Source organism: Electrophorus electricus, chromosome 8 (genome assembly GCF_013358815.1).
Source record: "Electrophorus electricus isolate fEleEle1 chromosome 8, fEleEle1.pri, whole genome shotgun sequence".
Classification (NCBI taxonomy): Eukaryota; Metazoa; Chordata; class Actinopteri; order Gymnotiformes; family Gymnotidae; genus Electrophorus; species Electrophorus electricus.
This window is the reverse complement of record NC_049542.1, coordinates 24,945,252-24,956,477: the sequence shown is the minus strand read 5'-3', so window position 1 is coordinate 24,956,477 and position 11,226 is coordinate 24,945,252. Positions and strand designations below refer to the sequence as shown.

The 11,226-nt window shown below is 40.2% G+C and overlaps 1 protein-coding gene across 1 annotated transcript; it reads left to right on the top strand.

Moving 5' to 3' along the window:
• The first annotated feature begins 8,680 nt into the window (after positions 1-8,680).
• Positions 8,681-10,883, top strand: eif1 (eukaryotic translation initiation factor 1). The gene is made up of 4 exons (XM_027016112.2): positions 8,681-8,849; positions 9,759-9,922; positions 9,995-10,096; positions 10,222-10,883. Exons 1-4 carry the CDS (start codon positions 8,819-8,821, stop codon positions 10,264-10,266), a joined length of 342 nt encoding a protein of 113 aa, XP_026871913.1. The 5' UTR covers positions 8,681-8,818; the 3' UTR covers positions 10,267-10,883.
• The last annotated feature ends 343 nt before the right edge of the window (positions 10,884-11,226 follow it).

Here is an 11,226-nt window from a genome sequence, read left to right as displayed (position 1 = left end):
GCTCCTCTTCAGTCTCTCTGTCTTGGTCTTCAGGGAGCGAAAGCGCCTCCCTGACCTCAACAGAGAGAAGAGTCTATTGTTGGGATGGGTGGGGTCCTTCACAATCCTCCTGGCCTTGGTCTGGTACCGCTTGTAGTAGATGGTCTGCAGGTCAGGAAGTTCCGTATGAGTGATGCGCTCTGCTGAGCGCACTACCCTTTGGAGTGCTTGTCTGTTCTGCTTGGTGCTATTCCCAAACCAGGCTGTGATGTTCCCCGTGAGGATGCTCTCGATAGTGCAGGTGTAGAAGTTCCGCAGTACCTTGGAGGGCAGTCTGAAGTCTCTTAGGCATCTGAGGTGGTAAAGACGCTGACGAGCCTTCTTTGCCAGGGAGTTGGTATTGCAGGACCAGGACAGGTCCTGCGAGATGTGAACACCAAGGTACCTGAAACTATCTACTCTCTCCACCGTGGTTCCATTGATCCTCACAGGTTGGTAGTGCCGCTCCTGCTTCTTGCTGAAATCCACGATCAGCTCCTTTGTCTTACTGATGTTTAGGAGGAGATTATTTTCCTGGCACCAGTTTTCCAGGTGTTTAATCTCCACCAGGTAGGCCCTCTCGTCGTTGTCCGAGATCAGACCCACGACAACGGTGTCGTCAGCAAACTTGACAATGATGGTAGAGCTGGAAGTGGCTGTGCAGTCGTAGGTGTACAGTGAGTAGAGCAGGGGGCTTAGGACACAACCCTGAGGAGCTCCAGTGCTGAGGGTGAGGGTGGATGAGGCGCAGTTGCCCACCCGTACTGATTGTGGTCTGTCTGTTAGGAAGTTGGAGATCCAAATAATAATAAATATTTTATTAAATAATAAATATTTTAATAAATATGCAACATTTTAAGAAGAAAACATCTGGTTTACAATCTCAAGTCAGCATACCAGACCACAGAAATATCAGAAATGGCACTAGTCTGAGCTGTCAATGCATTTATAATTAGAGACTTTATAGCTATAGATTTATTGGTAATGGACCCTTCATTTTTTTCAAGACTGCGTAGAAAACTTGCAATAATGAGAGTATGGAGAGCTGGCAGCTCACGTGGGCTGTGTCATGTATAAATATCTGGCTCTCCGTTCAGCTCCTCGCTGACTGCTGCTGGCTATTCTGGCCCAGTGATTAGCTACTTTGGGCACCAGCAGCATGGCTTCCATTAGATAGAATCAGTTAGGCCTGCACAAGAACTCGAATTGCTAATGTTCCAAAAAAGTCACAGGAAATTCATGGGAAGACTGAGGTTGGAATTGGAACTATATTCCCTTTTTAGCTTTGTGGTAGAACTATTTAGTCTAATAATTACCAGTAAAAGCACACTGAACAACAAATGAATTCAAACATTTTCTTGGCAATGTGCTTTAAAATTTCCCAGCAGCATAAACAAAAATCAATTGCTTGTAACAATTGATTGTTTTGACCATGCTCTTACTTAACAATTTAATGACCAAAGACATTCTGCCATTTGGCCTACAGACATAACAGTAAACAGAGTGTAAGAAATAGATCTCTAATAATTAAATAAATAAATTATTAACTAAATAATAATAATTATGTGTGGACTGTTCAGACATGGACTATGAGAGAATTCCACCCGTTAGGAACATATACATTGTATATATTGCAAAGTCTTAATAATGTAAATATTTAACAATACTTAACAATAACAATACAGCCTTGTGTGTTCCTTATTCCATCATATATTTTTTCTTTGAATACTAATGGAAACTAGAAATACATGTTTACCAACAATGGTACAATAATGATGATTTTGGTTCCTGCAAAAATACCTGTATTGTCCATTTTTGCAGAATTTCTCTTTTATCCATAGTATTTTTAGTTTCATTCTACTCATTTATGATTATGTATTGTAAGGCAAAGTGAACCAAGGAAAATCGATCCCCTCTATGGTTGAGGACTACAGCTGGACACTGAAGAAAGACATTCCTGAGGCCAAATATAGGTAAAAATCATACATTGTACATTTTACAAGTACATATGTGTGCATAAGTATAATGACAGTCTTATTTATACATAAGTAATATGTCAGATTTAATTTCCCTCTCACTTGAAAACCATAAATGAAAGAGAAATTCTAAAAAAATTCAATTTCAGTATAAAAAGTACTATAAGGTCTACCTATTTTAGTTTAGGAAGCAAAAAATTAAGCTCAAAATTTGCTGTCCAGTGTAACAGAAATTTCCAAGAAAATCCATATACAGCTCTGGAAAAAAATAAGAAACCCCTCCAATTTTTTAAATAAATCAGCATCTCCACATGTACAGCAACCATTCCATTCAAGTGTTTGTTGAATTCCTTCACAGACACACCTCATTCTACTTAATGAGATGCTGAATAGGTGATCACCTTAACAAAATCCTGTTCTAACGAGCAATAATATAAAAACCACTGCTGCTGTCATCACTCTTCTCTGGCTATAGAACCAGCTGGATGGGAAAAGCAGTGCTAGGACTACCCAAAAAGTAAGTGTAGTCAAAATACAGCTACAGACCATGCCAAAGAGCTGAAAAGGAAAGTTCTTAATGAAGAAAAGAAGGGTTCAATTGCAGCTTTGCTGGCAGATGGACACAGGCATACAGGGATTTTCTATCTTGAAAATGTCAAAAACTACAGTTCATAAGAACAAGGTCAAGCAGCAAACACCTGGGACAGCAATCTCTACAGACTGGCAGAGTTCGCAAACGACTCTCTACCCACCGTGATGATCGCCACCTCATTCAAATGTCACTTAACAACCGTAAGATGATGTCAAGTGACCTACAAAAAAATGGCATGCATCAGCTGGGGTGAATTACACAGCGAGGACGGTTCGAAACAGGCTTCTGGAAGCAGGGCTGAAGTCATGCAAAGCTAGAAAAAAGCCCTTCATCAATGAGAAGCAAAGAAGGGCCAGACTGAAGTTTGCAAAAGACCATAAAGATTGGACTGGAGGACTGGAATAAGGTCATCTTCTCTGATGAGTGCAATTTTCAGCTTTGTCTAACACCTGGTCATATAATGGTTAGACGGAGATCTGGAGAGGCCTACAAGCCAGAGTGTCTTACACCCACTGTGAAATTTGATGCAGGATCAGTGATGATCTGGGGGTGTTTCAACAAGGCTGGCAGATTTGTCTTTGTGAAGGACACAAGAATCAATCCACTTACAAAACTGTGCTGGAAGACATCTTGCTTCCTTCTGCTCTGACAATGTTCCCCAGCTCTGATGATTGTTTTTTTCAACAAGGCAATGCTCCATGTCACACAGCCAGGTCAATCAAAGTGTGGATGAGGGACCACCAGATGAAGACCCTATCATGGCCAGCCCAGTCTCCAGACCTGAACCCCACTGAAAACCTCTGGAATGTGATCAAGAGGAAGATAAATCACAAGCCATCACACAAAGCCGAGATCCTGGAATTTCTGTGCCAGGAGTGACGTAAAGTTACCCAACAGCAATGTGAAAGACTTGCCAAGATGCATAAAAGCTGTGATTAAAAATCAGGGTTATTCCACCAAATATTGATTTCTTGACTCATCCTGTGTTGTTTATAAATGAATATGAGCTTGTTTTCTTTGCATTATTTTTAATCTGAAATATCTGTAACTGTTTTGTTATTTTGACCATTAGTCATTTTCATTAAAAACTTGCTCTAAAATACAATATTTTTATCTGGAATTTGGAAAAAATGTTGCCAGTAGTTTATAGAATAAAACAAAACTGCTCAGCCTGGTTAAACACATACTCATCAATTGTAAAACTAGAGAAACTGATAATTTTGTAGTGGTCTCTTATTTTTTTTCCAGAGCTGTATATGTTGTTAATCCATATCTACTTTGCAAATTAACATAAAAAACATACAAAACAACAGGGTGGGATTACCAACAATGTTAGAGTGTGTTTCACTAATAATTTATTAACTTATAGAACGTTAATAAAATACAGAGCAGTAAACACTTTTTACAAATACATACTATACAGACAGAAAACGAAATATATTCATATATTATATGTTCTGAGTTTGAAATCTGTAGCATGCAAGGACCATACTGAGACACACAGTGGTCCAAACGTGTGTGTGTGCGTGTGTGTGTGTGTGTGTGTGTGTGTGTGTGTGCGCGCGTTTGATTTTCATTGAAAATCCAACCATGCCTAACCTGCCTGAACCCATAACCTTCAATCAATTACTTTGTTGTGAGCTAAGAAATATTGCTCAAAATGCTATAAGAACATAATTAGAATTGTTACAAAGTATATGGAAAGTAGTTAATTAATAGTTATATAATAGTAGTTACATAATACCCATATGGAATAAGCATTCATATGTAGGCTAGATCACATACAAAGAAGAATTTCCAAACAAAAAACAAAACATTATTGCCACAAGTGGAGGCTATGTTTTTATGGAAGTATTTTTATGTTTCACATGTTTAAATGTTATTCACATGTAAATATGTGACTTTTTATAAGGTATATTTTAGAACCTATTTGGTTATTATTTTTGCCATGTCAATATCACCTTCTGTGCAGCTATAAGAGAATTATGTTCAACTGTCATGGTAGGCCGGTCCGCCAGCAGTAAGGAAACGCCCACTTGTGATAGGGCTCACCCCACTTACCAACCTCGCTCCCAATCCCCAGAGTACTGATTGTGCACACCTGACCTCACAAATTGTATGACTATTTGAAACCACAGGTACGCGAGGACAGTGCTGCACATTAGCGGACAATCCCTCGGCTTCGCTGTTGAACGTCACTTCACTGCCTACGAACCACAGAGTACCTTTATCTATTTCATTATTATCTATGCATAATAAAGAGCACTTCCCCACAACCCCGCATCTCACTTCCTCTGTGTCGCCTGCATCACATCAACCAATAGGAATTAAAAAATCGTTCAAGTTATAATAGCTGTTGACATAATAAATTGCATAGTGTACTAATGTGTTTAATAGTTAGTAAGCACCTAGAAGTTAATACGTTGCCTAGTGGTGATGATAATAAAGCGGTTAGGTTTTCCATGAGGGGCAGCATAGTGGAGAGTGAGCGCATACTATGAATATCAGTAGATGTAGTGAAGTGTGAGATTTGAAATTGCTAATGGGTGTAGGTAAAACACTACAGGTCCCTCGTAGCCCTTCTCCACCAACAGTCCTATTAATTATATTTACTGTGTGGTAGGTCAGTGATTAAGGTACTTGACTTGTAATCGGAAGGCCCCACCACTGCCAAGTTGCCACTGTTTGGCCCCTGAGCAAGTCCCTTAACCCTAAATTGCTCAAGCTGTACTCATCCATGATTGTAAGTCACTATGGAAAAAAGCTTCAGCTAAATATCAAAAATGTAAATATTTCAATGTCAGACCTGTGCAAAGTTCAATGGTCATTACATTAAGACATTTACCGGTAAATCTGAAAATGTATTGACTTAGTCCTTTTCTCTCTATATGTGTTCTTCTTCAGCAGCTCCCACCTACCCTTGTATGGTCTTGGCCCTTCTGACCTGTATAAGGGTTGGAGCTGCTCCAGCTTCCACTCTTTTGGAACAAGGATCTCAGGTAAGTCTACTTCTTTGATTCACTGCATGTTGTAACAGGTATCTACTCTCCAGCAGGTGACATGGGGATGGAGCAGGTCTCTGACTTCATCACACACCCCCTTTCAGTAGCTCACTGCTCAGAGTGATGGGAGAGGAAGTTCACTGTCACATTCTGCACCCCTTTTTCGATACATCAGTGTGAACTTCAATGGCTGCAAGGATAAGTACCAATAAGTAACCTTTGCATTTGTATCTTTCTCTCCAGTGTGAACTTGAACCCCATCAATTGATACTTTAATGAGTCCAATGCCCACTTTACAGCTAGCGTCTCATGTTCCACAATGGAATAGTTTACCTCCCTTGGGAACAACTTCCTGCTTATGTAGAGAATGGGTTGCAGGTCATCTTCTTCCCCTTGAAGCAAGACCACACCTAATCCACTTCCTGATGCATCTGTTTGCACGAGGAAGGGCTTCTCGAAGTCTGGGTTGCGCAGAACAGACTCAGAACACAGGCAATCTTTCAGGTCTTGAAACACTGCCTGGCATTCATCTGTCCATTACACTATTTGGGGCATATCATTGCGTACCAAGTCTGTTAATGCAGCTGCTCTACTAGAAAAGTTTGGAATGAACCTGCAGTACCATCCAACTAGTCCCAGGAATGATTGCACACGCTCCTCTTCAGCGCAGGGCACTCCTTCACTACCTCAATTTTGCTGACTTGTGGGTGGATGGCTCCTCCCCCTAGGACATAACCCAAGTAAGAGACTTTGCCCCCTGCGAGGTGCCACTCGGTTGATTTAGCTGTCAACCCCATGTCTGCGATCTGTTGTAGTACTGCCTCTAAGTGTTGTACATGTCCAGGTCATGCTGCAGATGACAACATCATCAATATATGTGGCTGAAAAGTCCTCTGTGCCTTTGAGCACCTTGTTTGTTAGCCGCAGAAATGTTGCTGCCGCTCCATGAAGGCCAAAAGGCATAACAGGCCACTTGGTATGCGGAACGTCATCAATTCTTTCACTGCTGGCATCAGTGGGACTTGTCAATACCCCTTACACTAGTATTGTCAAATACTTTGCCCTACCAAGCCTCTCTATCAGCTCATTGGCGCTTGGCATTGGATATGGGTCGAAAGCTGATACTACGTTCAATTTTGAGAAATACACACAGAATCACAAACCTCCATCTTTTTTGGGGACCAGTACCACCAGACTACACCACTCAACCATGAAGGTTGTCTCTGTCACTCCCAGCTCAAGCATTATTTCCACCTCCTTCTTCAGATCTGGCATCAGATGTGCTGGCACTCTGCAGTTTGTCTGTCTGATGGGCACATCCTTCATAATTAGAAAGATTTTAAGTTGATCTATTCAATAATAAAAGCATATTTCTGTTTCTTTATAATTATGTAAATAAATAGAATTATGCTGTTTTCCTGAAGATGAAAGAAATAAAGACTAATGTGATGGAAACTGTGGTGAAGGCAAAAAACAAAAAAACAAAAAACAAACTCATGATACAAAGAACACCCATCTCATAAGACACAGAGGTATGGACATGTGAGGGAGCTAGCCAAGCTGGCTCACTGGGATTAACTGATAATCATCAGTAGCCTATGCTACAGTAGCATATGATACAAAGCCTGGCCTTAACACCAAGGGAAGAACAATGGCTTGCTCTGCATTCACGTGCTATTTTACTGTGCAGAGGGGCTGAGATGCTGTAACTACATGAATTTCCTCGAGGGGTTTGGGTTGTATGTTAAAGTGCATTCTATTTATGAAACTAATGTTACCACTATTTGAATACAGGCAAAAACAGAAAGTAAAATAGTTACACCTGCAAAATGTTTTTATTTGACATAATGTGCAAACTGTAAATGCCAACAGTAAATGTGCAATGCCATTCAAATAGTTGATTTTATGTATTGTTTTCTTTACTTGAAATGTATTGCTATATTTATTTTTTCACATTTATTTGTTTCCTCTTTGAGTGTGAGCTCATGCTAACAAACACAGTCCACCTCAGTTCTGCCATGTCAGATCTGTAAATCAATTCATTTTACTATGTGCAGTTTATTTTGACCAACTGTCCACTGTCACTTGGTTTGATTTCATTATATCTGGGCAAGGGTAATGTTTGGGGCTTTTAGGAAAAGCAAGGCATGGCTGCAGGCATAGAGCTATGTACACTGCACATCACATCACATGCACAAATACATCACACATACCTTTACCTTTACTATGATGCCACAATTGGCAACTATGATGCCACAATTGTATCTCAATGTGTCAAAAACACAAAGCAAAGGAGTCAAGTCTCTGTTTTGATTTTAGTTGTGTTATGGTAAAATGCACATACTTCATAGTAAACAAGTTTGCTTATATTTTTTAACTTCCTATTTATAATATTTCCTATAAACTAACAATCAAGAATTTTAATCAAATCCCAATATAATATACTCTTCTAAAATTGTTTTGGAAATTACAGAAGATATTTGATTTAAATCTAAGTATTGTGTTTGTTTTTGTTAGATACACCATACTAGAACTGCCTACGAGTAAATTAGCTTCCCCCAAGAAATAAAATTGGTTTAACTGATTGGTTTAATTTTTTATTTGTTTTCTTTTAATGTAGCTATTTAGCGGAGATATCTGAAAGATTTGAAACTATAAACTCGTTGTTATGACGCATATATACAGTGCGCGGATAGGTCACAACTAAAGGAAACTGAAGGAAGAACTCAGAGCTCAGGAAATACCCTATTAATGCTCCTCCTGGCACATCCCTCTGGTCCATTATCTCAGAAAAACCAGAAAACCCAATAAAACAAGGCTTCGTGTCTCAGTTGCTAGTATCAACAGGTTAATCTGTGATACCGTTAGGTTATAGAATCTATTAGAATTGTAAGAATGTAAGAATCAAATTCTTACAACTGATAATTTGACAATCCCCAAATAAGCCTTTTCTATTAAATCCTTTGATTTTTTACGGTATGACTGATAAATTTCCGTAAATGTTGCGTAATCCACGGGTGGAGTCGATCACGTCAATTTGACGTAATGGCGTCCACGTCACGGAGGGTCTATAAAAAGCTGTTTTTCGACACTTAAAGCAAGCAGTCGCCATTTTGTGAGCACTGTTAGTCGGCCGGTTGAGAAGTCGCAGGATAAGCACCAAATTACACGGGAGAAAAACAACTGCTTGACAACCCGTTATCATCCGAAAGGAAAGGGAATCGTATCGTATGTCCGCTATCCAGAACCTCCAAACTTTTGGTAAGGTTGTCCTTAAACGATTTCGTCGATAGCAGGGTAGTTGATCATTGTTCTGTCTCTTGTGCCGAGCTAAATAAGCTAGTTAGGCTAGTAGCTAGCGAGTGGGGGAAGGGCAGGGCGAAACTGCGATATTTTTATTAGCTAACAAGTGGTAGAGTTAGCGAGCTATTTGACGGCAGGATCGCATTATTTTATTAGATGAGTTAACATTGCGATTCCACTTGCCGCTAAACTAAAACTGTCTTGGCTTATAATGTCTTTCAATCGAGGATGTCTTCATTTCTTCAGTTTGTAGGCCTCGACCTTTAGCTTGGCTTGCTATCTTTTTATCTAGGTTACTTTTTTCCCCTTCAGGCTAACGACTGCTAACTGCGCTACTGTAATTCGACATGTCGACTGAATTGCCGTTTGCATGTTAACTTGGCTAAGGATATGCTTGGCTTGTTCACTATTTATTGGGTTTGTGTTCAAGTGGTTATCCTAGCTACCTGCTCATCGAGTAGTTAGTCAAGTAGTTTAGTAGTCCGCTGTTGGCTAGTTTGCTAGAGGAGGCTTTAAATGCTTAAGTCCCGGTGTAGTTTATCGGCCTCAACAAAATGGAAGCTGGCTCACTGGACAACTTATATTTAGCTGCCTTTGCGCAATTGCCAAGAAATATGAGCCTTTTTTTGTGTAGTTGTATCTAGCTACATTACTGTGAGAGGTCGGTAACGGTAAACTCAATTCGGGTTGTGGCTCTGGTTTCTGAGCTTTATGGGCGGTGTTAAATGTTCTTGATTCTGAACCGTCCAGTTTATAGCTACGTATCTAGCTGTCTAGATAGCTTTGTGTGGCCAGAACACGTGATTTTCACTTTCTTCTGGTTCGCTCATTGTTTACATCTGGCTCTCTCCTGTTCTCTCATCTCAGACCCCTTTGCTGATGCAACTAAGGGTGATGATCGGCTCCCAGCTGGGACTGAGGACTACATCCACATAAGAATTCAGCAGCGGAACGGCCGCAAGACTCTGACTACTGTTCAGGGCATTGCCGACGACTATGATAAGAAGAAGCTAGTCAAGGCCTTCAAGAAGGTTGGTTGTCCCTTTATTTACAGTTTTGCTGAAGTTGAAAGGTTGAATTACGGTCTTTGTTTATATTTACAGAAATTTGCCTGCAATGGGACTGTGATTGAGCACCCCGAGTATGGTGAAGTGATTCAACTGCAAGGTGACCAGCGCAAAAATATCTGCCAGTTCCTGACTGATGTAGGTGGACTTTGATTTCAAAGGTTTACTGTGGGTATAAAAAATGTCCACTTGTTTGATGCTGGTCTGAGTAGCTTTACTTTTGAACTTGTATCCTTTTTAATACACTTGTCTCTACTCAACAGATCGAACTGGCCAAAGAGGAGCAGCTCAAAGTACACGGTTTCTAGAAGCTTGTGACGCACCCCCACCCTGATCCAACACTCAACCCAACCTTCCTCTTGCCACCCCAAGCAGCCCCCACCCTATGTAGCAAATGCTGAAAATAACAATGATTGCTTCTGATTTGAGACTCTTCACCAGTATGGCTTCCTTATCAAAGGGCCCAGTCCACTTAAAACATGGACAGACTGAGACGAGCGATGTGGGATGAATGCGGATCTTTGTTTTACCCTCTATGGCCCTTGCCCTTTTTAGTTGATCTTGTGCTGTTGGGCACAATTCCATGTATTTGTTTTGTACAACATGTTTCAATAAAATCCTCAGATGCTACATTTTGCACAATCCTCAAGTTGTTGGATGAGGAGGGGGTAGGGTGGGATGGTGGTTGATGTGAGCATGCTCATACCTATGTTTTTGATACACCACCGTAATGGAATTGCTTTTGTGATGTGGGCCAGCCTGCATCAGGGTTACATTGGGGTGCTGTTGGTGCACCAAGCATGGCCAGCCCACCTTGACATTAATATTTGCTTCTGATCATTTTCTTTTTTAATATGCATAATTTCAATTTTCTAAACTTGTAATACCACTTTGTTTGGACTGGAATAAACTAAATATCCATTAATTGTGTTGTGATTGTGATTTTAGCTGATTCTTCAGATCAGTTCTTTTTAAAATTTATCTGGGCAATAACCCTAAATCTAGGACCTCAGTGTGAAACTGTTCCAAGAGTGGTCCTTGTGTTGGCAGAAACTGCATTTCTTAGCTCAGCTTCAACAACTTGGATGGCTGGTGTTCTGGTTCTCTAGAGACCAATGGGTGATTTTGTTAGAATCTTAACGTGGCTTTAATATGCAAGTTCTTTATTTGGCTTTAGCATTCTAGTTTTTGTGTGTACACTGCAGCCCTTTTTAAAATCAATCTACTTTAAGAAGCCCTACAGTGGCTAATGAAATATATATATATAT

Excerpts from the sequence above, each read along its gene's own strand:
- eif1 (XM_027016112.2), top strand. The coding sequence starts at position 8,819 with ATGTCCGCTATCCAGAACCTCCAAACTTTTG. Across the intron at positions 8,850-9,758 it reads CCAGAACCTCCAAACTTTTG|ACCCCTTTGCTGATGCAACT; the intron begins GTAAGGTTGTCC and ends CTCTCATCTCAG. Across the intron at positions 9,923-9,994 it reads TAGTCAAGGCCTTCAAGAAG|AAATTTGCCTGCAATGGGAC; the intron begins GTTGGTTGTCCC and ends TTATATTTACAG.